The 26796-nt window shown below is 36.8% G+C and overlaps 1 protein-coding gene across 23 annotated transcripts in view; it reads left to right on the plus strand.

Moving 5' to 3' along the window:
* The window catches only part of NLRP3 (NLR family pyrin domain containing 3), a 49349-nt gene that overhangs the window by 14548 nt on the left and 8005 nt on the right, over positions 1 to 26796 (plus strand). For 15 of the 23 annotated variants that reach the window (XM_082724083.1, XM_082724065.1, XM_082724081.1 and 12 more), the window contains one exon: positions 245 to 415. The exons of 7 other annotated variants lie outside the window; for them this stretch is intronic. In XM_082724083.1, the coding sequence (XP_082580209.1) occupies positions 245 to 415 (171 nt within the window). Of the gene's footprint in view, positions 1 to 244; positions 416 to 12882; positions 12941 to 26796 lie in introns of those variants that run through there. One more of the 23 variants, XM_082724071.1, reaches the window with a different exon arrangement.

Genomic DNA, 26796 nt, shown 5'->3' on the forward strand with positions numbered 1-26796 from the left:
GGTAATTTTTATGTTATGTATATTTTACCACAATAAAAAAAAGTATAGGGAGCTGATAAGATGGAGTATTGGCATGAGCTTGGAAGGTGTTTACTTGCTATTACACCAAACAAAAGGAAATATACAGTTTGGACACTCTTCCTGTGTGTGGAAAGGACTAGAAACAGCATTGGAGCAAGTGCTTCCATGACTCACAGACAGTGAGGTGAGAGAAATGTCTGACATTCTGCCATCTTTATGGAAGGTTGGTCAGTTGCTGTCTCACATCAGCATGTTGTGAGGACCTTGCATCCGTCCTGAGCACCAACCAGTCCCTGACCAGACTCTACTTGGGGGAAAATGCCTTGGGAGATGCAGGAGTTGGAATTCTATGTGAAAAAGCAAAGCATCCACAATGTAAGCTGCAGAAACTGGGGTAAGTCTTCATTGGTATCTCAGTAGAAATCAGCTTCTCTTCACGATGTATTGCTTGGGAAACATGGATGAGGGTCGTTCTATAGTAGGATGATCAGACAGAGTTGAGGGTAGAGAATGGAGGAGACAGTATATGAAGTCGTTGGAATACTAGATACTACTTTCTACTAGTAAGTTATTTATGACTATACAACTGAAAGAAACCTTAGGGATTGCTCAGCTCAATCCCCCACTGAGGGAAACCATTGTTTCTCAGACATTCACATGGATAGTTACTGGTTTCATGTGTGGACTCTTCCAAGCACACCAGCCATTGCTGCACATGCGGCCATTGCAGTAAGAGAGAGTTCTTATTTCTACATAACACCTTTGGTTTCTGTGTGTTGGTCCTTGCTCTGCTACGCAGGACTCTGCTGAGAGATATTGATCTCAGTTCCCAAGAGACAATACTCACATTCTAGGCCTTCTCCACTCTTGCCTGGACATCTCTAAATTCTCAAGAAGGATATAGCTTCACGCCTTCACCTACATAGTCATGTTGTCCTAGGGAAGGGCTGTTCTGTTCGTGTCCCTATTTGAAGTACATTGCCCAGACCTGAACCTGATACTCCTAGAGATGTATGGTGGAATTTTCACCTCCTGTGGCAGGGCCCTGTAACTGTCACAGAGGGAGCCTCTGATTTTCTTGTGTTTCTGGCAGTCACATCAGATCACAAGTTCAAATTGGAATTCTGTAGTAAATAATAATGTGAAATTCTGGTGTGTTTTTTAACATTAACACCCAAATCTCTGTAGACTTCCAACTAGGTGCCATACAAGTCAATTCAGTTTTGACACTATCTACTCAGAGGTAGTACGGACCCCACAGGTTAAGAACCTAGTCCTACATGTTCCCACACTGGCAATATCAGATATCATTGCAAGTAGTGGCACAGGTTACTTGCACTTCTTTCTTTATGACCTGGGGGTTTTTACACCCCCCTCCTCAGGTTTTAAAGTTTGCTAGGACCCCTCACAGAAATCAGGGAAACACAACTTACAGTTACATTTATTATAAAAGATATTATAAAAAATACAAATAAACAGTGATACAGGGTGAAGTCGAGAAGGGTCCGGAGCACAGGGACACTTGTCCCCATGTATTTGGGGCATTTCACCCTCCCAGCAACGGATGCATTCACCAACCTATAAGGTCCCCAAACCTCATTGTTTAAGAGATTTTATAGAGTTTGATCAGCCTTCCTCCTTTCTGCCTCCTCAGGGTTGGTGGATGGGTTGAAAGTTCCACCTCACCAACTGCGTGATCATTCTGGTGACCAGCCCCATCCCAAGGCTATCTGTGGGACCCACCTTCAGTCACCTCATTACTACAAACTTACCTGTGATCAGAAAGGGCTCCTTTGAATAGGAAAAGAGGCTGCTTCACTTAGGACATTTCAAGGGTTTTAGAAGCTCTGTGCAGAAACTGGGGACAAAGACTAAATGTATTTCTCATTATGACACACAAAATATCTACTGATAATCATGTATTTAAACATGTATCATGGCTTTTCCTTGATCATTTTACATGGATTATCTCAGCTGACCTCATAAAAATTATGCCAAGTAGATATTAGTGTCTCTAACTCAAATAGGAACAAATGAGGCCAAGAGAGCTTAAGACCTTTTTCCAAGGACACTTGGATAGAAGGCAGTGGAACCCATGAAGATACAGCCCAGTGTAACCCCCTGCCTGTTGCCTTAACACTAGTGCAATACTGAGTCATGAGTCTTGCTGTCAGGTTTTCTATGGGGCATTTACATCCCTGTCTGGGCCTCACAATCTTATCTTTTTTTGGACAGATTGCTTAGGCATTTTTGAATTGTGATTCTGTCAATGTTATCTCTACCTACAACAAGCAAACTGTAAATGTCTTCATTGACATTACTGATATGAATACCAACCATATCAGCACCAAGACAAATATAACAGAAAGGGTCTTTAATGAGGAATAATACATTAATTCATCATTACAACCTGCATAGGTTCACAACACTCTGATATCCTTCTATCTGTCCCATCAACCCATCCTCAGATATCACCGCATCTCTTTCCTTGGAAAGCCCTGTCTTCCACATCTCCATATCCTCTCCTTCTTACTCTACCTCAGCAGTTTGGCTTCTGCTACTCCCTATTTGTTCAACAGACATATTTTGGGTCCTTTATTTCTGGGCATGCTGGAGGCTCACTTGTAGTTGCTGACAGTGGCAGTGAGTAAGACAGACCAAGAGTCATTTTTCACAAATATTGGTAGAACAGGCAACAGACACTAGATAATAGACAAACAATATACAGTACATGCAAGTGACATAATAAAACTGGAGTTGACAGTAAAAGTTTGCTTTCTTGTCCAAGTGTTCCTCAAATGCCTCTTGAGTGACGTGGGATCAAGTACTTAGTGAAGTGAAAGTATGAGTGGTGAAGGAGTCAGGGAAAAACAAACAAACAAACAAATGAAAAACAAAACCCAAGGGAAAAATAGAAGGAAGAGGTCCAGAACATAGACTCTCAGTTGGTCCTCAGTGATCCTGGTTCTGACATATACATCCTTCCCAGTCTCTATTTTCATTGACATCTGTTGCCTTTAATTCTCCTCATTTTCCTGAAACTATTCTCTCTTATTTTTGGGAAATTGCTCATTCTTTCCTGTGAATTCTAAAACTTCTCCTTCTCTGGGTCCTGCATTGACTTCTCATCCTGTGGTCTGGGGAATTTCACCACTGGTTTTCTTTTTTACTGATGTTTGTACACTCTCTGGGAACTTTTATATGCCACTTAGCCTCAAAAACAATGTGTACAGAGGTGGCTCTGAAAAATGGTCTTAAACCCAGGTATTGTTCATTAACTTTTCTTTTTTAATAGATTTTCATACCTTAGAGCAGTTTTAGATTCACTGAGGATTGAGGGGAAGGTACTGAGATTTCCTATATGCCTTCTGCCCCCTTACATGCATAGTCTCCCTGTTATCAACATCGGTGACCACAGTGGTACATTTATTACAGTTAAAAGACTTAATGGCATATCATTATCACACAAAGTGCACAGTTTATATCAGAATTCACTCTCAGTTATGTACATCATATGAGTTTGGGCAAGTGTATAATGACATGTATCTACTACTGTAGTATCACAGAAAGTAGTTTCATTGTCCCCAAATCTTTTGTGTTTGGACTATTCATCCATCCCTTTTGCTAATTCCAACAAACGACTGTTTTTTGTTTTTTAATTGAAGAAGAGTTAACATAAAATGTTATATTAATTTTAGGTGTACCACAAAGTGATTTGGCAATTCTATATATTATGCTATGCTTACCATGATAAATACAGTCACCATCTGTCAGCATGCAAAGTTACTACAATTTTATTGACTATATTCTCTGTGCTGTACTTTTTGTCCTCATCACTAATTTATTTTATAACCACAAGTTATCCCCTTCACCTATTTTGCTTTCTCATTTGTCTCCATTTTGTTCATGGAACCACCAGTTTGTTCCCTGTATTTATGATTCTCTGTTTTTTGTTGATTTCTTGTTTTGTTTTGTTTTTTAGATTCCATATATATATCATGTGATATATTAAGTAGGATCATTTTCTCAATTTCTCTTTCTGTTCCATTATTAGTGTATAGAAATGCAACCAATTTCTGTATATTAATTTTGTATCCTGCAACTTTACTGAATTCATTTATCAGTTCAAATAGTTTTTTTGTTGTATTCTTTAGGGTCTATAGTATCATGTGATTGGCAAATAATGAAAATCTTTCTTTCATTCATCCAAAGGAATCTTTGGATTCCTTTTTTTTTTTTTCTTGTCTGATTCCTGCAGCTAGGACTTCCAGTAACATGTTGAATAACAGTGGTGGGAGTGGCAATCTTTTCTTATTCCTGGTCTTAGAGGAATCTTCAGTTTTTCACAATTGAATATGATGATAGCTGTGAGTTTTTCCACATATGACCTTCATTATGTTGAAATATATTCCTTCTGAACCCACTTTGTTGGGAGGTTTTATTATGAATGGATGTTTTATTTTTTCATATGATTTTTCTACATGTATTGAGATGATCATATAACCTTTCTCTTATTAATGTGATGTATCACATTGATTGTTTTGTAAATATTGAAGCACTCTTGCATCCCTGATAAATCCTACTTGACTATGATGAGTGATTTTTTAGTGTATTGTTGAATATTTTGTTGAGAATTTTTTCATTTAGCTTCATCAGGGATATTGGCCCATAGTTCTCTCTCTCTCTTTCTTTTTCTTTTCTTTTCTTTTGTGTGTGTGTGTGTGTGTGTGTGTGTGTGTGTGTGTGTCTTTGTCTGGTTTTGGTATTGGAGTAATGCTGGAGTCAGGGAATGAATTTGGAAGTTTCCTTCCTCTTCTATTGTTTGGAATAGTTTGAGAGGAATAGGTAATACTCTTTTTAAAATATTTGATAGAATTCACCTGTAAAACCATTTGGCCCTGAATTTATTTGTTGGTAATTATATTTGATTACTGATAACATTTCATTAATTGGTCTGTTCAAATTTTCTATTTCTTTCTGATTCAATTTTGAAAAATTATGTTTCTAAGAATTTATGTACTTCTTATAGGTTGTCCAGGTTTTTGGCATATACGTTTTCATAAAATTCTCTTATATTCATTTGTACTTCTGTGGTGTCTGTTGTTATTTCTCCTTCATTTCTATTTTCATGTATCTGGGTCTCCTTTCTCTCTTAATGAGTCTGGCTAAGGGTTTTTAATTTTGTTTATAGTTTCAGAGAACCAGCTCCTGGTTTCATTGATCTTTTGCACTGTTTCTTTAGTCTCTATTTAATTTATTTATGTTCTAGTCTAGAACATTTTTTCTTGTTTCTTCAGGCAGGCTTGTATTGCTATTAAGTTTTCTCTTAGAACAGGTTTTGCTGCATCCCAAAGATTTCGGATTGCTCTGTTATCGATTTGTCTCCATGGTTTTAAAAATTTCCTCTTTGATTTTTTGGTTGACCCATTCATTGTTTTGGAGAATGTTGTTTAACCTCCATGTATTAGTGTTCCTCACAGATTGTTTCTTGTAATTCATTTCTGGTTTTTTACTGTTGTGGTCAGAAAAGATGCTTGATATAACTTCAAACTTCTTAAATTTATTGAGATTTGTCTTGTGGAGAATATTTATATGCACTTGAAAAGAATGTGTATTCTGCTGTTTCTGGGTGGAATGTTCTGTATATATCTGTTAGGTCCATCTGGTCCAATGCGTTATTCAAAGCCCCTGTTTTCTCATTGACCTTCTGTGTGGATGATCTGTCCATTGGTGTAATTGGAGTGTTAAAATCACCTATTGTAATTGTATTACTGTCATTTTCTCCTTCTATGCCTGTTAATAACTGATTTACTTATAGGTATTCCTATGTTGGGTGCATAGATATTGACAATTGTTATAGCCTCTTATTGGATTTTCCCATTACCATTATACAGTGCCTTTCTTTTTCCCTTTTTTTTTATTACAATCTTTGCTTTATTTTTATTTTTTTTTAAAGATTTTATTTGACAAAGATCACAAGCAGGCAGAGAGGCTGGCAGAGAGAGAGGAAGGGAAGCAGACTCCCTGCTGAGCAGAGAGCCCATTGCAGGGCTGAATCCCAGGACCCTAGGATCATGACCTGAGCCGAAGGCAGAGGCTTTAACCTACTGAGCCACCCAGGCACCCCACAATCTTTGCTTTAAAGTTTGTTTTGTTAGAGACAAGTATTACCACTTTGACTTTTTTTTTCTTTTCTATTTGTATAGTATATTTTTCAATCCTTTCACTTTTAGTCCGTTTTTGTCTTTTTTTTAAAGATTTTTTTTAAAGATTTCATTTTTTTATTTGACAGACAGAAATCACAAGTAGGCAGAGAGGCAGGCAGAGAGAGAGGAGAAAGCAGGATCCCCGAAGAGCAGAGAGCCCAATGTGGGGCTCGATCCCAGGACCACCAAGGTACCCCCTTTTTCTAAAGATTTTATTTATTTATTTGATAGAGCGAGCACAGTGAGAGAGGGAACAGAAGCAGGGGGAGTGGGAGAGGGAGAAGCAGACTCCCCGCTGAGCAGGGATCCTGATGCGGGGTTCAATTCCAGGACCCTGGGATCACGACCTGAGCTGAAGGCAGATGCTTAATGACTGAGCCACCCAGGTGCCCAAGTCTGTTTTTGTCTTTAAGTTTGTAGTAAATTTCTTGCAGGGAACATGTAGATGGATCTATTTCTTTCATTTTTTTTTAAATTTATTCAGTCAACCTATGTGTTTTGATTGGAGTACTTAGTCCATTTACATTTAAAGTGGTTATTAATAAGCATGCATTTATTTCCATTTGGTTAATTGTTTTCTGGTTGCTTTTGTAGTTCATTTCTTGTCCTCTTGTTCTCTTCCCTTGTGATTTGATGACATTCTCCAGTGTTATGTGTAGATTAAGTTAAAAATTTTGGGGGTAGGTATTTATTATAGGTTTTTGATTTGTAGTTACCATGAGGTTCATATATAGCATCTTAGGCATTTATCAGTCTATATTAAGTTAATGGTTGCTTGAGTTTGAACACACTCTAAAAACACTAAATTTTTACTCTCCTTCCATGTTTTATGTATATGATGTCATATTTTATCTCCTTTTTTAGTTTGCATATCACCTGACTGATATTTGTAAATATAATTGATTTTATTACCTTCTTGTTTTAACCTTCATACTAACTTTATAAGTGATTAGTCTACTACCTTTACTGAATGTTTGTTATCGATTTTTTTTTCTTTTATAATTTTCTTACTTCTAGTTATGGCTTTTTCTTTACATTGAAAGCTTTTTCTTACATTTCTTCCTTTCGCATTTCTTGTAAGGTTGATGTAGTGGTAATGAACCCCTTTAACTTTTTTTCATCTGGGAAATACTGTGTCTCTCTTTCTATTCTGAATGATAATCTTGCCAGGTAGGATATTCTTGATTGCAGACTTATTTTGAATATATCATACCACTATCTTCTGGCCTGAAATTCTTTTGCTGAAAATTAAAAAAAAAAATTCTATCATTACTTTTTTGTCATTTAAATTGTTATGCATGGGGCGCCTGGGTGGCTCAGTGGGTTAAGCCGCTCCCTTCGGCTCGGGTCATGATCTCAGGGTCCTGGGATCCAGTCCCACATCGGGCTCTCTGCTCAGCAGGGAGCCTGCTTCCTTCTCTCTCTCTCTCTCTCTGCCTGCCTCTCAGTGTACTTGTAATTTCTCTCTGTCAAATAAATAAATAAAATCTTTAAAAAAAAATAAATTGTTATGCATTCTTGTGTAAACCTCTTTAGGTTTATCTTGTTAGGAACTCTGTGCTTGCTGGACCTGGATGTCTATTTCTGTCCCAAGATTAGAGAATTTTTCAGCTATTATTTCTTCAAGTATGTTATTGCTCTTCTCCTTCTGGGATCCCTAGAATGTAAATGTTATGCTTGATGATGTTGGTAAAGTACTTTAATCTATTGTAATTTTTTCTTTTCTTTTTTCTTCTCATTGTTCAACTTGGTTGGTTTCCATTACCTTGTCTTCCAGATTTTTGATCCATTACTCTGTATCCTTAAATCTGCTGTTGATTCCCTCTGGTGTATATTTTATTTCAGCTATTGGATTCTTTATATCTGGCTTGTTCTTTTTTATATTTTCTATCTTTTTGTTGAGGTTCTCTCTGAGTTCATCTACTCTTTTCTCAAGTCCTTTATCTTTATGACTGTTACTTTGAATTCTTTACCAGGCATATTGGTTTTCTGTGTTTTATTTAGTTCTTTTGCTGTAAATTTTTCTTGTTTTTTCCATTTGGGACATATTTATCTTCCTCCTCTTTTTGTATGACTCTCTGTATTTGCTTCTTTGTATTAAGGAAGTTATCTACATCTCCTGGTCTTGGAAGTAGTGACCTTGTGTAGAAAAGATTCTTTGATTCCTTATGGTGCAATGCTCCTGGTTAACAGAATCAAGAATTCCAGGTGTGCTCTTCTATGTGGGCTTCATACACCTTCTTGTGCCTACTGTAGGTGCAGTGGATGGGGTTTAGTTCCTGCTCTGTTGAGGAGCCTTCTGAGGCTGCTACAGGCTTATAGGTAGGTGGGATCAACAATCAGGCTAGTTTTCTGGACTTAGCCTCTCTGCTACAGATGTGGGTACATGGAAAGGCAAGGCAATCTTCCTGTGCAGCCAGCTTAAAGGCTTAGCTGCTGAAGCTGGTGTGTGGGGTTATCTTCCTATCTCTAAAGGACAAGAGTCGCCTTGGAGTGGTGCAGGTCCCTGCTGGGGTGGCTTGCTGGTTTTGGTGGGGCAGCCATTTTGGGTGGACACTTGTTGAGGTGGGTGGTTTGGATATGATGGATCTGCAGGGGAATACAGAGAAGGGCATGCAATGTTAGTAAGGTAGGTGGAGAATGTTAGTGCTGGCTTTGGCTAGTTTCCAGCTATCTAGGTGAGGAAGGAAAAGAGAAATGGTACCAACTAACACTTTTACTCTCAGAAAAATCTTCTGAAGACTACTGCCCCTCCAGAAGATGATCTTAGATAAGAAAACAAATCACTTTTGGGGCGCCTGGGTGGCTCAGTGAGTTAAAGCCTCTGCCTTCGGCTCAGGTCATGATCTCAGGGTCCTGGGATCAAGCCCTGCATTGGGCTTTCTGCTCAGCAGGGAGCCTGTTTCTCTCTCACTCTCTGCCTGCCTCTCTGCCTACTTGTGATGGGTCTGTCAAATAAACAAATAAAATCTTAAAAAAAAATAAATCATTTTCACATATACCCCAGGCACTTAAAAAAATATTAATTAATTAATTAATTAATTAAAGGGGATGAAGGGCAAAGGGCAAAGAATCTCAAACAGGCTCCCCACTGAACATGGATCCTGACACAGATCTCAATCTCACAACCCTGAGACCATGACCTGAACCAAAAATCTACTGAACCACCGAGGCTCTTCCCCTCTGACTAGGCACTTTTCAGTTGTGTGTTGTGTTTTGGGCTATATTATCTTTTATGTTGTTGTTGTTTTTTAAAATATTTTTAACTTGGGGCACCTGGGTAGCTCAGTCCAGTTAAGTATCAGACAGTAAGTGTCTGACTCTTGATTTCTAGTCATGTCATGATCTCATGGGTTATGGGATTGAGTCCTGCTTTGGGCTTCCTGCTCAGCAGGGAGTCTGCTTGGGGTTCTTTCTCTCCCCCTCCATCTTCTCCTTCTCCCACTGTTTCTCTCTCTTTCTCAAATAAACAAATAAATAAATAGTTTTAATTTAAAAAAAAAATTACTCTCTGTACCCAACATGGGGCTTAAATTCATGAATCTATCAAGAATCCCACACTCTTCTGACTGAGCCAGCAAGGATTACATTTTTTGTTGTCCTCTGGCTCTCCTAAATTTTAGTCTGCTGATTTTTAAAGTGCCCAGAGTTAAGTCCTGCTTATTTTCAAAGCTAGATGTTATGGTGAATTTTCTTCACAGTTTGAGTCCCTCATGCTTGTGTTGTCCATCTCATTTGTGGTTAGACTTGCCAGGAATTTTGTTCTTAACTGGGCCTCCATGACTGCTATCTGTTTCCATGTGGCCTTCTCTCTGTGGAATATCTTTTCCACCAGTTTTCCAATTATTTTCAGAGTTTTAGTTCTAGAGATGTAGTTCTTGGTGTGTCCATGGGTCAAGGTGAACTCAGGATCCTCTTATACCACCATCTTTTAAAAAAGTTTTAATTTAAATTTCAGTTAGTTAACGTACAATGTACCATTAGTTTCAGATGTATAATACAGTGATTCAGCACTTCCATACAATAGTCAGTGCTCATCACAAGAAGTGTTCTTAATCCCTATCACCATTTCACTCATCCCCTCACCCACTTCCCCTCTGGTAACCATCAGTATTTCTCTATAGTTAGAAGTCTGTTTCTTGGTTTGTTTCTTTTTCCCTTTGCTCATTTGTCTTGTTTCTTAAGTTTCACACATGAGGGATGCCTGGGTGGCTCAGTCGGTTTAAGTGTCTACCTTCAGCTCAGGTCACGATCCCAGGGTTCTGAAATCGAGTTCCACATTGGGCTCCTTGCTCAACAGAAAGCCTACTTCTCCCTCTGCCTACAGCTCCCCCTGCTTGTGCTCACTCTCTCTGACAAATAAATAAATAAAATTTTTAATTAAAAATTTCTACACATGAGTGATACTCTATGGTATTTGCTTTTCTCTAATTGACTTACTTTGCTTAACATAATACTCTTTCACTCCATCTATGTCATTGCAAATGGCAAGGTTTACTCTTTTTTTATGGTTGAATAACATTCCATTACACACACACACACACACACACACACACACACACACACACATCTTGTTTATCCATATATCATTCTGTGGACATTTGGGCTCTTTCCATCATTTGACTATTGTAGATAATGCTGCCATAAACATCAGGATGCATGTGTCCCTTCAAATTAATGTTCTTGTGTCCTTTGGGCAAATATCTAGAAGTGCAATTGCTGGATCTTAGAGTAGTTATATTTTCCACTTTTTGGTGAACCTCCATACTATTTTCTGAAGTGGCTGTACCAGTTTACATATCCACCAGCAGTGTAAGAGGGTTCCCCATTCTCCATATCCTTATCAACACTTATTTCTTGTGTTGATTTGAATCATTGTGACAGGTGTGGGGTGATGTCTCATTGTAGTTTTGATTTGTATATTCCTGATGCTGAGTGATGTTGAAAATATTTTCATGTGTCTGTTGGTCATCTGTATATCTTCTTAGAAAAAATGTTTATTCATGTCTTCTGCCCCTATTTTAAGTGGATTGTTTGGTTTTTGGGTGTTAAGTTTGAGAAGTTCTTTGTAGATTTTGCCTACTAATCCTTTATCAGATATGCTATTTGTAAATATCTTCTCTAACTCAGTAGGATGTCTTTAGTTTGTTGATTATTTCTTTTGCTGTGCAGAGATTTTTATCTTGATGAAGTCCCAATAGTTTATTTTTGCTTTTGTTTCCCCTGCCTCAGGAGACATATCTAGAAAGAAGTTGCTATGGCTGACCAAAGAGGTTATTGCCAGTCTTCTCTTCTAGGACTTTTTATGGTTTCAGGTTTTAGGTCTTTTATCCATTTTGAATTTATTTTTGTGTAAGGTGTGATAAAGTGGTCCAGTTTCATTCTTCTGCATGATGTTGTCCAGTTTTCCCAACACAATTTTTCCAATAGATATTCTTTACTGCTTTGTTGAAGATTAGTTGACCACATAGTTATAGGTTCATTTCTGGGTTTTCTATTCTGTTCCATTGATATATGTGCCAGTTCTGTGCTGTTTTGATTACAGCTTTGTAATATAACTCGAAGTCCACAATTGTGATGTGTCCAGCTTTGCTTTTCTTTTTCAAGTATTCTTTGGTTATTCAGGATCTTTTGTTACTCCACATAAACAATCTTTTTTTGTGTGTTTTTTCATGCCTGATTTGTGACCTAATGTGTGATCTATTCTGGAGAATATCTTATCTGCACTTGAACGGCATGTGTATTGTGCTGTTTGAGGATGTAATGTCTGAATATATTTGTTAAGTCCATCTGGTCTAGTGTGTCATTCAAAGCCATTGTTTCCTTGGTGATCTTCTGCAGATGATCTGTCTGCAGATGAATTTCTACAGATTTTCTGTAGATGATCTGTCCATTGTTGTGAGTGAGGTGTTAAAGTCCCATATCATTAAGGCACCACTTAACATTATATTTTGAAAATCTAATTACAGTATATCTTGGTGTTGACTTGCTTCTCTTGATTTTGATGGGAGTTTTCAGTGTCTGCTGGATCTGGATATTTGTTTTCTTCCCCAGATTATGGAAGTTTTCAGCTGTAATTTTCTCAAATTAATTTTCTGTCCCATTTTCTCTCTCTTCTTCCAGGATTCCTAAAATACAAATGTTATTATGATTGATGGCAGCCACTGAGTCCCTAATTCTTTTCTCATGATCCATAATTCTTTCTCTCTTTTGTTCAGCTTTATTATTTTCCATTATCTTGTCTTATATGCCACTAATTCCTTCTTCCACTTCTTCCAGTTTGCTGTTCATTGCATCAAGTCTGTTTCCAGTCTCATTTATTGTGTTCTTCATCTCTGATTCTTTTTAACTTTTATCTCTGTGGTAAGGGTCTCATTGTGGTATTTTGTCTCTGTGGTAAGGGTCTTCTTTTCTCAAGCCCAGTCAGTAACCTTATGCTGGTTGCTTTAAATTCTCTACCACACATTACCCATAACTGTTTCAATTAGATCTCTGGCCATCCCTTATCTTGTTCTTTCATTTGGGATAAATTCTTCCATCTTGGCATTGTGTCAAGGAGAGATCATATAGTGTCAAGGTTCTGGTGCCTCAGGAAGTATCTCTGGTGTGTGTTGCATGCACTGTGCTGTTGTGTTCTGGCTGCTCTATCTTTCAGGCCAGTCATCTGAAGAAGAACTCTTTTCCTGCTGTGGGCAGTGTTTGGTCCCTGACTTGCATGTGGTAAGTTTAAATGTGGTATGTTCTTGTCTGCTTATAAAATGAAACCTGATACCACTTCCATGAGATCAGGGGACCCTATAGAACTCTCTGGTCAGTTGATGTGGTGGGGGCTGTGCTATGTGTGGTCTTCTGTGGGGAGGGCCCCACCATGCTGAAAGTGAGGCAAACTTTGCTGAGAAGGGCAGAGTCTCAGGTGTGCGGGGCTTGGTGTAAGCAGGTTAGGCAGCCAATGTGGGTTCTGCCTTGCTTTCTGCAGGTGATTTCTGTTTATGCTGAGGGATGGAGGAAGGAAATGGCACTAGCTACTTCCTTTGTTCCTGTAGAGGGTCTCCTTGAATGCTTCCTTGAGTGGGAAAGTGTTCCAGGAAGAGGGAATAATTGTACCACTGTGTGCCCCAGGCATTTTCAAATTACTCTTTCAATGTTATCTGCTGTAGGAGTAGGGTAGCACCCTCTAGGCTGTATCCCAGCCAAGCCTGCTGACTTTTAAAATCCAAGCTTTAAGCCCTGCTGGTTTTCAAGAACTCACAAAATTCAGTCTTTCTCACTTTCCCAGCCAATGCCTTTGGTGAATTTTTCTCCTTGAACTTCCCCTATGTGCTTGCTCTCCTCTCTTTCACCCGTCTCTGTAACCATGGGTCCCATCCCACCAGACACCCATAATCCATTTCTCCCTCAAACCATGTCTCTGACCTTCCTATCTTCTTCTTCAGTGTGCTCTCTTATGTCCCTTTAGTTGTATAGTGTGCTCTGTCAGTCTTCAGGTCAGTTTCTGGAGGTTTTTAAGATGATTTGCTAGATATCTAATTGTGTTCATGGAAGAGATGAACCTAGGATCCTCCTACTCTGCAGCCATCTTTTGAATTTTTCCTACTCCATCATCTTACTGAACCTCTTGTGTTCAAGTTTTGATATGTATGAATTAGGGGGCATACACATCTGTGTGAAGGTTTTTGCATGGAAATAAGTTTTCAGCTCCTCAGGATAAATATCAAGGAGAGATATTGCTGCATTATATAATTAAAGGATGTTTAGTTTTGTAAGAAATCTCAAACGGGCCTTCTAAAGATGGTGTGTACCATTCTGCATCCCAAACACCATGAATGAGCACTTGTGTTGCTTCATATCCTCACCAGCAATTGGCATTGTGAGTTTCCATCATGGCAATTTTAATATTCATGTAGTCATATTTTGTTTTTCTTTTTGTTTTAGTTTGCATTTCTTTGATGACTTATGATATTGAGTGTCTTTTCATAAACTTATTAGTCATTTGTGTGTATTTTTTGGTAAGGTGTCTGTTATAGTCTTTGGCACATTTTAAATCAGGTGTTTTATGTTCTTATTGGGTGTTAAGGGTTCTTTGTATATTCTAAATAGCAGTCCTTTATCAAAAATGTCTTTGGAGATATTTTCTCCCAGTATGGCTTGTCTTTTTATTCTTTTGATGGTATCTTACAGAAAATAATTTTAATTTTAATAAAGTTCAACTTACTGATTCTTGTTCCCTGCTTCTTGCCTTTGGTATTGTATCTAAAAACTCATTGTCAAGCACAGGTGATCTAGGTTCCCTCCTGTTATCTTATAAGAGTTTTATAATTTTGTGTTTTTTACATTTAGATCTGTTTTGCATCAATTAAATTTTTTTACATACATACATGAAATGCATTAAGATCAGTGTCAAGAGACATTTTTATTTTTTATTTTTTTTTCACGTGGATGTCCAGTTGTTCCTGCACCATTTTTTGAAAAGATTAACTTTGGTCCATTGTTTCTTTGTCAAAGATCAACTGATGATGTTTATGTGGGTCTATTTTTGAGCTTTCTATTCTGCTCTGTCTGTTACTTTGGCAGTACCACATTGTCTTCATTATTGTTGCTTTATAGCAACTCTTGGAGTTCAGTAATGTCAGTCCTCTGAATTTGTTCTATTCCTTCAATACCGTGTAGGTTGTTCTGGTTTTTTTGTCCACCCATATAGACTTCAGAGTCAATTTGTCAGTATCTTAAAAACATTTTCTGGGATTTTGTTGGAATTGCATCAAATCTATAGATAAAATTGGGCAGAACTGACATCTTGACAACACTGAGTCTTCTAACTATGAGCATGCACTGTCTGTTCATTTATTTGTTTTTTTCTTTGATTTCTTTCATCAGAATTTTGTAGTTTTTCTCATACAGATCTTGTACATATTTTGTGATATATGTCAGCATATATTTCATTCTAAGAGTTTTTTAGTAAATTCTTTCAGATTTTTTATGTAAAAGATCATGCCATTTCCAAACGGTTTCATTTGTTCCTTTCCAATCTGTATATTTCTTTGTGTTTTACCTTTTGTTGTCATATTGCATTAGATAGGACTTCCATTAGGTGAATTAAAAGAATTAAAGAATGGGAGCATCCTTGTCTTTTTCTGATTTAAGTGGGAAATCTTTGAGTTCCTCTCCACTATATATGCTGTTGCAGTAGAATTTTTTGGTAGATATTCTTTGTTAAATTGAGGAAGTTCCCCTCTATTTTTAATTGGCTGAATACTTTGATCATGAATGAGTATTGGAATTTTGTCAAAAACTCTTCCTGCATCTATTGATATCATCATGTGATTTCTCTTCTATAGTCTTTTGATGTGATGTGTTATATTAATTTATTTTATTTTATTATTTTAAAAAAGATTTTATTTATTTATTTGATAGACTGAGATCACAAGTAGGCAGAGAGGCAGGCAGAGAGAGAGGGGAAAGCAGGCTCTCTGCAAAGCAGAGAGCCCAGTGCAGGGCTCGATTCCAGGACCCTGGGATCATGACCTGAGCTAAAGGCAGAGGCTTTAACCCACTGAGCCACCCAGGTGCCCCTTAATTTATTTTTAAATGTTAAGTAACTTTCAAAGGTAGATTCAGCTTTGTGTACTGGGAATAAATCCTATGTGGTTGTGGCATGTAATTCTCTTTATACATTGTTGGATTCAATTTGGTGATATTTTGTTGAGATTTTTGAACTTATGGTTATAGGAAATATATGTAATTTTTTTCTTGTAATATCTTTGTCTGGTTTTGATATTAAGTTAATATTGGCCTTATAGAATGAATTTGAGAGTATTCCTTTTACTCTTTTCTTTTCAGAGAGATGTAGATAATTGACAAAATTTCTTCCTTAAATATTTGCTAGAATTAACCAGTGAAACAGTCTGAGTCAGGTGCTTAGGTGTGTGTGTTTGTATGTGTTTAAATTGATTAATTATTGATTCAATTGCTTTAATAGATAAAAAGCCTATTCAGATTGTGTATTTCTTCTTGAGTGAGTTTGGCAGATTGTGTTCTTTAATCATTGGTCCATTTAACCTAGCTTATTAACTCTGTAGGCATACACATATTTATAGGATTCTTTTATTTTTATTTATTTATTTATTTATTTATTTATTTTTATTTCTTTTCAGCGTAACAGTATTTATTATTTTTGCACCACACCCAGTGCTCCAGATTGTTTTTCAGAGTCCATAGTCTCTCATGGTTCACCTCCCCTTCCAATTTCCCTCAACTCCGTTCTCCTCTCCATCTCCCCATGTCCTCCATGCTATTTGTTATGCTCCACAAATAAGTGAAACCATGTAATAATTGACTCTCTCTGCTTGACTTATTTCACTCAGCATAATCTCTTCCAGTCCCATCCATGTTGCCACAAAAGTTAGGTATTCATCCTTTCTGATGGAGGCATAATACTCCATAGTGTATATGGACCACATCTTCTTTATCCATTCATCCATTGAAGGGCATCTTGGTTCTTTCCACAGTTTGGCAACCGTTCCACCCACCTATCTTAATACACTCAAAATAAATTGGTTTTCTAGGTCTGCTGTAACCAACATCCACAAAAGGGTGGTTAACAAGAGTCATTTATTTTCTTTAGCTTTATTGAGATTCAGTTGACACCCAGCACTGTATAATTTAAGGTCTAAAGCATAATGACTTGATGTACATATAGTGTAAAAATCATCACAATAAGTCTAGTTAACATCCGTCAACTCGTTTAGTTACAAAAATATGTTTTTTTCCCTGTAATGAGAACATTTAAGATTTACTTTCTTATCAACTTTGAAGTATTCCATACAGCAGTATTAACTATAGTCATTATGTTATGTAATGTCCCCAGTACTTATTTATAACTAGAAGTTTATCCCTTTGACCACCTTCATCCAGTTTCCCCACTCCCTTCCCCACATCTCTGATAATCACAAATCTGATATCTTTTTCTGTAAGTGTGGTTTCAGTTTTTAATATTTTAAATTTCATGTATAAGTGAGATCATAATATTTGTTTTTCTCTGACTTGTGTCATTCAGTATAGCGTTCCCCAATGTCCACCCATCTTGTAGTAAATGACAGAATTTATTTCTTTTTTATGGTTGAACAGTATTCAGTTGTATACACAATCATATCTTATTTACCCATTCATATGCAGATGGACAGTTAGGTTGTTTCCTTGTTTTGGCTATTGTATATAATGCTGCAATGAACATGGGGTGCAGATATCTTTCATATAATGATCTTATTTCTTTTAGATAAGTACTCAAATGAGAAATTGGTAGGACATGATAGTTGTATTCTTAATTTTTTGACATCCACACTGGTTTCCACTGATCTTACCAATTTGAATTCCCACCAACATTTCATGAGAACTCCCTTTATTCCACATCCTCCCAGGATTATTATTATTGTTATCTCTTGTCTCTATAATGATAGTCATTTTGGCAGGTGTGAGGTGGCAATCTCTTGGTATTTTTGATTTGTATTTTGCTGATGATTAGTGATGTTTATATATTTATTGATGTTTATCCACTTTGGATATTAGCACTTTATCTGATATATCATTTGCAATTTTTCCCCCATTTTGTAAGTTGCCTTTTCATTTTGTTGATCATTTCCCATGCTGTGCAGAAGATTTTTAGACTGGTGAAATTCTCCATGTTTTTTGTTTGTTTGTTCTGTTTGTTTATTTTATTGCTTGTGTTTCAGGTGTCATATTAAAAAGAGATCATTCTTAAGACTTATGTCAAAGAGATTTTTCCCTGTATTTTCCTCCATAAGTTTTTATGGTTTCAGGTCTTATTTTAAATCATTAGTTCATTTTGAGTAATTTTTGTGAATGGTGTAAAATAGGGGTCTAGTTTTATTTTGTTTTACATGTGAATATTCAGTTTTCTCAGTACCATTTATTGAGGAACTTGTCTTTTCTCTACTGAGTAATGTTAGCTTCCTTATCTAAGTAACTAAGTATCTAAATAAGTAACTAATACTTTAAGTATTAGTTAACCATATTCACATGGTTTATTTCTGTGTTCTTGATTCTGTTCCATTGATATATGTGTCTGTTTTTATGTCAGTACCATACTGTTTTGATTACTATAGCTTTATAATGCCATTTGAAATCAGGAAGTGTGATGCCTATAGCTGCATTCTTCTCTCTCATGACTACTCTAGCTATTTGGGAGATTTTTGTGCTTCATACAAATTTTAGAATTTTCTTTTTTCCCACTTAAAAATGCCACTGGAGTCTTGATATAGATTGTATTGAATCTATAGATGGCTTTGGATAGAATGGACATTTTAACAATATTAATTATTTTTTTAATATGGTTACTTTTTAAAGATGATTGATTGATTGATTGATTGATTGAGAGAGCATAAGAGGGAAGGGCTGAGGGAGAGGGAGAGTAAGAGTATCTCAATCTTACTTCACACTAACTGTAGAGCCCAACACAGAGTTTGAACTGAACCAAAACCAGGAGTTAAAACACTTAATTGAGTGCACCACCCAGGTGTTCCAATAATATTAATTCTAATCCATGTACCAGGGTATCTTTACATTTATTTGTCTCATCTTCAATTTTGTAGATTTTAGTAGAGATCTCTCCATTCCTTGGTTAAACTTATTCCTAAATAATTTACTGTTTTTGATGTTATTGAAAATGAGATACTTTTTAAAATTTCATTTTCAGATAATTCATTATAGAAATAGTACTAATTTTTGTATATTAATGTTGTATCCCGCAGCTTTACTGAATCCACTGATTAGATTTTTTAAAAAGAATTACCTACTTATTTATTTGATAGAGAGAGAAATCAGAAATAGGCAGAGAGGCAGGTAGAGAGAGAAGGGGAAGCAGGCTCCCTGCTGGGCAAAGAGCTCAATGATTCCAGGACCCTGAGACTATGACCTGAGCCAAAGGCAGAGGCTTAACCCACTGAGCCACCAAGGTGCAGGCTGTAACAGTTTTTTGGTTGAGTCTTTTGGATTTTCTATCTATAAAATCAAGTCAATTGTAAAAGTCATATTTACTTCTCCTTTCCAATTCTGAGGACTTTTATTTCTTTTTCTTTCCTGCTGGCTCTGGCCAGGATTTCCCAGACTATGTTGAATAGGAGTGCAGGGAATGGGTACTCTTGTTTTGTTCCTGACCATAGAGAAAAAACTTTCAACCTTTCACCATTGACCAAGGTGTTAGCTCTGTGCTCACCATATATTGTTTTTATTATGTTGTGGTACATTCCTTCTATGCTTAATTTGTTAAAAGTTTTAATAATGAATGGATGTTGAGTTTTATTAAATGTCTATTCCGCTTCTATTAAGAGGATCAAATGTATTTTCTTCCTGTTCTTTCTTTTTAGATTTATTTTTTTAAATTTCTTTTTTAAATTTAAATTTCTTTTTTAAATTCTTTTCAAAATTTCTAGAATGCACTCTTTATGCACCCCACCCAATGCTCCATGCAATACGTGCTCTCCATAATACCCACCACTGGATCAAATGAATTTTATCTTTCATTTTATTACTGTTACTTATTGCATTCATTGATTTTCATATGTGGAAACCATCTTGGAATCTTAGGGATAAATTCCACTTGACATAATTAATCTTTTACATGTGCTGCCCAATTCTGTTTACTATTATTTTGTTGAAAATTTTTGCTCTATATTCATGAGGAACATGGACCTCCGGTTTTCTTGTAGTGTCTGGTTTGTTAACATCAGGGTAATGTTAGTCTCAAAAATGACTTTGAGAGTATTCCTTTCTCTGAATTTTTTGGGGAAAGTTTGAGGAGGCTTACTATTAATTCTTTAAGTGTTGATGAAATTCACCAGTGAAGCCATCTGTTCCTGACTCTTTCTTTGTGGGGAAATTTTTGATTATTGGTTCAATCTCCTTTCTAGTAGTTGTTCTGCTCACATTATTTCTTCTTTGTTCAGTTTTGGTAAGTTGTATGTTTCTAAGAATTTTTCCATTTCTTCTGGGTTGTCCAGTTTGTTGGTTATAGTTGTTGTTGTTCTTCCTTTTTTTCTTTTTTTTTTTTGAATTTTTAAATTTAAATTCTGGTTAGTTAATAATAGTGTAATATAGGTTTAAGGAGTAGAATTCAGTGATTCATCACTTACATCAAGACCCAGTGCTCATCAAAACAAGGACCCTCCTTAACACTCATCACCAATTTAGCCCATCCCCACCCACCACTCTCCATCAACCCTTAGTTTGTTTTCTATAGTTAAGAATCTCTTGTGATTTGCATCCCTTTCTCTTTTCCCCCTCCCCTTATGTTCATCTATATTGTTTTGTAAATTCCACATGTGAGTGAAATCATACAGTACTTGTCTTTCTGTGACTGACTTATTTCACTTAGCATAATACACTCTAGCCCCATCCACATCATTGAAAATGATAAGATTTCATTCTTTTTGATGGCTGAGCAATAGTCCATTGTGTGTGTCTGTGTGTGTGTGTGTGTGTGTGTGTGTGTACGTATATATGTATACCCCACATCTTTATCCATTCATCAGTCATTGTATATTTGGGCTCTTCCCATAGTTTGGCAATTGTTGATAATGTTGTTATGAACATCAGGGTGCATGTGCCCCCTTCAAATCCGTATTTTTTTTTTTTTTTTAGTGTCTCCAAAGCATAGAGCTAAGGGCCATCTAACATTCTTTTATTTTTTTAAATATTTTATTTGTTTATTTATCAGGGAGCACAAACAGTAGGAGGATCAAGCAGAAGGAAAAGCAGGCTCCCTATGAGCAAGGAGCCCAATGTGGAACACGGTTCTGAGATCATGACCCAAGCCAAAGGCAGATGCTTAACTGACTGAACCTGTCCCCAAATCTGTATTTTTATATCTTTTGGGTAAATGCCTAGAAGTACAATTGTGGGGTTGTAAGATAGTTTTATTTTTAACTTTTTGAGGAATCTCCATACTACTTTCCAGAGTGGCTACACCAGTTTACATTCCTATCAACAGCATAAGAGGGCTTACCTTTCTCCACATCCTTGCCAACATCTGTTGATTCCTGTGCTTTTTAGCCATTCTGACAGGTGTGGGGTGCTCTCATCATGGTTTTGATTTGTAGTTCCCTGAAGGTGGGAAATACTGAACATCTATATCATGAGTCTATTGGTGATCTGGATGTCTTCTTTGGAAAAATGTCTATTCATGTCTTCTGCCCATTTTTTAACTGGGTTATTTGTATTTGGGTATTGAGTTTGATATGTTCTTTATAGATTTTGGATACCAACTCTTTATCAGATGTCATTTTCAAATCTTCTCCCATTCTGAACATTGACTTTTAGGTTTTTTTGACTGTTTCCTCACTCTTCAGAAGGTTTTTAACTAGATGAAGTCCCAATGGTTAATTTTTGTCTTTGTTTCCCTCACCTCTGGAGACATGTCTAGCAAGAAGTTCCCGCAGCTGAGGTCAAATAAATTGCTTCATTTTTTCCTTTCTAGTATTTTGATGGTTTCTTTTCTCACATTGAGGTCTTTCATCTATTTTGAGTTTATCTTTGTGTATGGTGTAAGAGAATGGTCCGGTTTCATTCATCTATGTGTGGCCATCCAATTTTCCCAGCACTGTTTGTTGAAGAGACCATCTTTCTCCATTGCATGCTCTTTCCTGTTTTGTTGAAGATTAGTTGACCATAAAGATGAGGGTCAATTTCTGGGTTCTCCATTCTGTTCCATGAATCTATGCACCTGTTTTTGTGTGAGTATCTTACTGTCTTGTTGACTACAACTTTGTACTATATCTTGAGGTCTAGAATTGTGATGCTTTCAAGTTTTCTTTTCAGGATTGCTTTGGCTATTCGGTCTCTTTTCTGGTTCCATGCAAATTTTAGAATTGTTTGTTCTAGCTCTCTGAAGAATGCTGGTGTTATTTTGATAGGGGGTTGCTTTAAATATGTAGATTGCTTTGGGTAGTATAGACATTTTAGCAATGTTTATTCTTCCAGTCTACTAGATGGATTTTTTCCCCCATTTCTTTGTGTCCTCTTCAATTTCTTTTGTAAGTATTCTATAGTTTTCAGATCTTTTACCTCTTCGATTAGGATTATTCCTAGGTATCTCATTGTTTTTGGTGCAATTATAAATGGGATCAATTCCTTTTTCTTTTTCTGCTACTTCGTTATTGGTATATAGAAATGCAACAGACTTGTGTACACTGATTTTGTGTACAGTGACTTTACTAAATTTGTGTATCAAGTCTAGCAATTTTTTTGTGGAGTCTTTATTATATCTTCTTAAATTTATCAGGAATTTATTACCATGCTGACATATACAGATCTACAGATTTAGGCATAATATTACATAGTATACATTACAGTAATTTATTTAGGTTCTTACCAAATGATAAACTTTTGGATGACCTTTTCCTTTTTTATTATTATAAGTAACTATGAAAAAATATATTTATATATATAAATTTATTTATGTGTGGATATTTCTTTTGAGATGGAAACCTATAAACATAATTAATGAAGTCATCCTTTATGGCATTTTATATTTTGTTAGGTATGGCCACATGTCCTGAATTTTAGGCCTTTATTTTTGGTTGCAGTTTGCAATCCCCCCTCATAAGTGCCTCATAGTGAGCAATAGCAAAATTCTTTAATTCTTATAACTTACTCTCCACCATCATCCTTTGTCTCCTTCTTGCCCTTTCTTTAATGCCTTGTTGAATACTGGGATTTTCCAGAAGGCAGATAAGCCAGTAAACAGAGGAAAAACCTAGATTATCTTTCCTTTCAGTACCCTTTACCTGCTTCTTTCTTTCTTTCTTTCTTTCTTTCTTTCTTTCTTTCTTTCTTTCTTTATTTTTTTTTATAAATATATATTTTTATCCCCAGGGGTACAGGTCTGTGAATCACCAGGTTTACACACTTCACAGCACTCACCAAAGCACATACCCTCCCCAATGTCCATAATCCCATCCCCTTCTCCCAAACCCCCTCCCCCCAGCAACCCTCAGTTTGTTTTGTGAGATTAAGAGTCACTTATGGTTTGTCTCCCTCCCAATCCCATCTTGTTTCATTTATTCTTCTCCTACCCACTTAACCCTCCATGTTGCATCACCACTTCCTCATATCAGGAAGATCATATGATAGTTGTCTTTCTCTGCTTGACTTATTTCGCTAAGCATGATTCGCTCTAGTTCCATCCATGTTGTCGCAAATGGCAAGATTTCATTTCTTTTGATGGCTGCATAGTATTCCATTGTGTATATATACCACATCTTCTTGATCCATTCATCTGTGGATGGACATCTAGGTTCTTTCCATAGTTTGGCTATTGTGGGCATTGCTGCTATAAACATTTGGGTGCATGTGCCCCTTTGGATCACTACATTTGTATCTTTAGGGTAAATACCCAATAGTGCAATTGCTGGGTCATAGGGAAATTCTATTTTCAACATTCTGAGGAACCTCCATGCTGTTTTCCAGAGTGGCTGCACCAGCTTGCATTCCCACCAACAGTGTAGGAGGGTTCCCCTTTCTCCACATCCTCGCCAGCATCTGTCATTTCCCGACTTGTTGATTTTAGCCATTCTGACTGGTGTGAGGTGATATCTCATTGTGGTTTTGATTTGTATTTCCCTGATGCCGAGTGATATGGAGCACTTTTTCATGTGTCTGTTGGCCATCTGGATGTCTTCTTTGCAGAAATGTCTGTTCATGTCCTCTGCCCATTTCTTGATTGGATTATTTGTTCTTTGGGTGTTGAGTTTGCTAAGTTCTTTATAGATTCTGGACACTAGTCCTTTATCTGATATGTCGTTTGCAAATATCTTCTCCCATTCTGTCAGTTGTCTTTTGATTTTGTTAACTGTTTCCTTTGCTGTGCAAAAGCTTTTGATCTCGATGAAATCCCAATAGTTCATTTTTGTCCTTGCTTCCCTTGCCTTTGGCGATGTTCCTAGGAAGATGTTGCTGCGGCAGAGGTCGAAGAGGTTGCTGCCCGTGTTCTCCTCAAGGATTTTGAAGGATTCCTTTTGCACATTGAGGTCCTTCATCCATTTTGAGTCTATTTTTGTGTGTGGTGTAAGGAAATGGTCCAATTTCATTTTTCTGCATGTGGCTGTCCAATTTTCCCAGCACCATTTATTGAAGAGGCTGTCTTTTTTCCATTGGACATTCTTTCCTGCTTTGTCGAAGATGAGTTGACCATAGATTTGAGGGTCTATTTCTGGGCTCTCTATTCTGTTCCATTGATCTATGTGTCTGTTTTTGTGCCAGTACCATGCTGTCTTGATGATGACAGCTTTGTAATAGAGCTTGAAGTCCGGAATTGTGATGCCACCAACGTTGGCTTTCTTTTTCAATATCCCTTTGGCTATTCGAGGTCTTTTCTGGTTCCATATAAATTTTAGCATTATTTGTTCCATTTCTTTGAAAAAGATGGATGGTACTTTGATAGGAATTGCATTAACTGTGTAGATTGCTTTAGGTAGCATAGACATTTTCACAATATTTATTCTTCCAATCCAGGAGCATGGAACATTTTTCCATTTCTTTGTGTCTTCCTCAATTTCTTTCATGAGTACGTTATAGTTTTCTGAGTATAGGTTCTGTGTCTCTTTGGTTAGGTTTATTCCTAGGTATTTTATACAGTAACAGTCACCTTACAGGCAATACAATGGCACTAAATTCATATCTCTCAATAGTTACCCTGAATGTGATTGGGCTAAATGCCCCTGTCAAAAGACACAGGGTATCAGAATGGATAAAAAAACAAAACCCATCTATATGTTGCCTCCAAGAAACTGATTTTAAGCCCGAAGACACCTCCAGATTTAAAGTGAGGGGGTGGAAAAAAATTTACCATGCTAATGGACATCAGAAGAAAGCAGGAGTGGCAATCCTTATATCAGATCAATTAGATTTTAAGCCAAAGACTATAATAAGAGATGAGGAAGGACACTATATCATACTCAAAGGGTCTGTCCAACAAGAAGATCCATACAATTTTAAATATCTATGCCCCCAACGTGGGAGCAGCCAACAATAAAAACCAATTAATAACAAAATCAAAGAAACACATCAACAATAATACAATAATAGTAGGGGACTTTAACACTCCCCTCACTGAAATCGACAGATCATCCAAGCAAAAGATCAGCAAGGAAATAAAGGCCTTAAACGACACACTGGAGTAGATGGACATCACAGATATATTCAGAACATTTCATCCCAAAGCAACAGAATACACATTCTTCTCTAGTGCACATGGAACATTCTCCAGAATAGATCACATCCTCGGTCCTAAATCAGGACTCAACCGGTATCAAAAGATTGGGATCATTCCCTGCATATTTTCAGACCACAATGCTCTAAAGCTAGAACTCAACCACAAAAGGAAGTTTGGAAAGAACCCAAATACATGGAGACTAAACAGTATTCTTCTAAAGAATGAATGGGTCAACCGGGAAATTAAAGAAGAATTGAAAAAAATCATGGAAACAAATGATAATGAAAATACAATGGTTCAAAATCTGTGGGACACAACAAAGGCAGTCCTGAGAGGAAAATATATAGTGGTACAAGCCTTTCTCAAGAAACAAGAAAGGTCTCAGGTACACAACCTAACCCTACACCTAAAGGAGCTGGAGAAAGAACAAGAAAGAAACCCTAAGCCCAGCAGGAGAAGAGAAATCATAAAGATCAGAGCAGAAATCAATGAAATAGAAACCAAAAATACAATAGAACAAATCAATGAAACTAGGAGCTGGTTCTTTGAAAGAATTGATAAACCCCTGGCCGGACTTATCAAAAAGAAATGAGAAAGGACCCAAATAAATAAAATCATGAATGAAAGAGGAGAGATCACAACTAACACCAAAGAAATACAAACTATTATAAGAGCATACTATGAGCAACTCTACACCAACAAATTTGAGAATCTGGAAGAAATGGATGCATTCCTAGAAACATACAAACTACCACAACTGAACCAGGAAGAAATAGAAAGCCTGAACAGACCCATAACCAGTAAGGAGATTGAAACAGTCATTAAAAATCTCCAAACAAACAAAAGCCCAGGGCCAGATGGCTTCCCGGGGGAATTCTACCAAACATTTAAAGAAGAACTAATTCCTATTCTCCTGAAACTGTTCCAAAAAATAGAAATGGAAGGAAAACTTCCAAACTCATTTTATGAGGCCAGCATCACCTTGATCCCAAAACCAGACAAGGATCCCACCAAAAAAGAGAGCTATAGACCGATATCCTTGATGAACACAGATGCGAAAATACTCAACAAAATACTAGCCAATAGGATTCAACAGTACATTAAAAAGATTATTCACCACGACCAAGTGGGATTTATTCCAGGGCTGCAAGGTTGGTTCAACATCCGCAAATCAGTCAATGTGATACAACACATCAATAAAAGAAAGAACAAGAACCATATGATACTTTCAATAGATGCTGAAAAAGCATTTGACAAAGTACAGCATCCCTTCCTGATCAAAACTCTTCAAAGTGTAGGGATAGAGGGCACATACCTCAATATCATCAAAGCCATCTATGAAAAGCC

This window comes from Mustela nivalis (genome assembly GCF_964662115.1).
Source record: "Mustela nivalis genome assembly, chromosome: 3".
In the NCBI taxonomy this organism is placed as follows: domain Eukaryota; kingdom Metazoa; phylum Chordata; class Mammalia; order Carnivora; family Mustelidae; genus Mustela; species Mustela nivalis.